The sequence below is a fragment of the Dipodomys ordii genome, unplaced genomic scaffold (assembly GCF_000151885.1).
Source record: "Dipodomys ordii isolate 6190 unplaced genomic scaffold, Dord_2.0 Scaffold1000006491, whole genome shotgun sequence".
NCBI classification, from domain to species: Eukaryota; Metazoa; Chordata; class Mammalia; order Rodentia; family Heteromyidae; genus Dipodomys; species Dipodomys ordii.
Window position 1 is genome coordinate 1 of NW_012290108.1, and position 1,558 is coordinate 1,558.

General features: G+C 63.6%; 1 protein-coding gene across 1 annotated transcript; it reads left to right on the plus strand.

Annotated features, from left to right (window-relative positions):
• Positions 1-51: 51 nt before the first annotated feature.
• LOC106002929 (mucin-5AC-like) lies at positions 52-1,551 on the plus strand (the record flags this gene model as incomplete). Its single annotated transcript, XM_013037677.1, has 4 exons — positions 52-171; positions 292-489; positions 604-1,353; positions 1,474-1,551. Coding segments are annotated over 4 exons (1,146 nt in total), but the record flags the coding sequence as incomplete, so codon positions are not given.
• Between the last annotated feature and the right edge of the window lie 7 nt (positions 1,552-1,558).

Sequence of the window (1,558 nt, forward strand, 5' to 3'; positions counted from 1 at the left end):
GACCCTGACGTGGGCCTGCTGTGCCGGAACCAGGACCAGCTGGGGACCCAGAGAAAGTGCCTGGACTACTCGGTGCGGGTGCTGTGCTGCCGGCAGCCCGAGGGCTGCCCCACCACCACGTCTGCCACCCCACCCAGAGCCTCCATTGAGAGTGTCACTCCTGTGCACACAGTCAGCACCTCCTCCAGACCCCAGACCAGCTCCTCCTCTGCGCACACAGTCAGCACCTCCTCCAGAACTCAGACCAGCTCCTCCTCTGCGCAAACAGTCAGCACCTCCTCCAGACCCCAGACCAGCTCCACCTCTGCGCACACAGTCAGTGTCTCCTCTAGACCCCAGACCAGCTCCACCTCTGCGCATACAGTCAGTGTCTCCTCCAGACCCCAGACCAGCTCCACCTCTGCGCACACAGTCAGTGGCTCCTCTGCGCACACAGTCAGCACCTCCTCCAGACCCCAGACCAGCTCCTCCTCTGCGCACACAGTCAGTGTCTCCTCCAGACCCCAGACCAGCTCCACCTCTGCACACACAGTCAGCACCTCCTCCAGACCCCAGACCAGCACCTCCTCTGTGCACACAGTCAGCACCTCCTCCAGACCCCAGACCAGCACCTCCTCTGCGCACACAGTCAGCACCTCCTCCAGACCCCAGACCAGCACCTCCTCTGTGCACACAGTCAGCACCTCCTCCAGACCCCAGATGAGCTCCTCCTCTGCGCACACAGTCAGTGTCTCCTCCGCGCACACAGTCAGCACCACCTCCTCTCAAAGGCACAGCACCACTTCTGCATCTACAGCCAGCACAAGACCTGTGTCTACACCGCCACCAAGCCAGTCCTCAGCTGTGCCCCCTGAGTGCCAGCCACAGTGCAACTGGACCAAGTGGTTCAACGTGGACTCCCCTGTCCCCGGGCCTCATGGAGGGGACGTGGAAACCTACAGCCGCATCCTCAGGGCGGGAGAGCAGATCTGCAGTCGCCCCGAGGAGATCACTCGGCTGCAGTGCCGGGCCGAGAGCTACCCGGAAGCGAGCCTGGAGAGCCTGGGCCAGGTGGTGCTGTGCGACCCTGACGTGGGCCTGCTGTGCCGGAACCAGGACCAGCTGGGGACCCAGAGAAAGTGCCTGGACTACTCGGTGCGGGTGCTGTGCTGCCGGCAGCCCGAGGGCTGCCCCACCACCACGTCTGCCACCCCACCCAGAGCCTCCATTGAGAGTGTCACTCCTGTGCACACAGTCAGCACCTCCTCCAGACCCCAGACCAGCTCCTCCTCTGCGCACACAGTCAGCACCTCCTCCAGAACTCAGACCAGCTCCTCCTCTGCGCACACAGTCAGCACCTCCTCTGCGCAAACAGTCAGCACCTCCTCCAGACCCCAGACCAGCTCCACCTCTGCGCACACAGTCAGTGTCTCCTCCAGACCCCAGACCAGCTCCACCTCTGCGCATACAGTCAGCACCTCCTCCAGACCCCAGACCAGCTCCTCCTCTGCGCACACAGTCAGCACCTCCGCCAGACCCCAGACCAGCTCCACCTCTGCGCACACAATCAGTGTCTCCT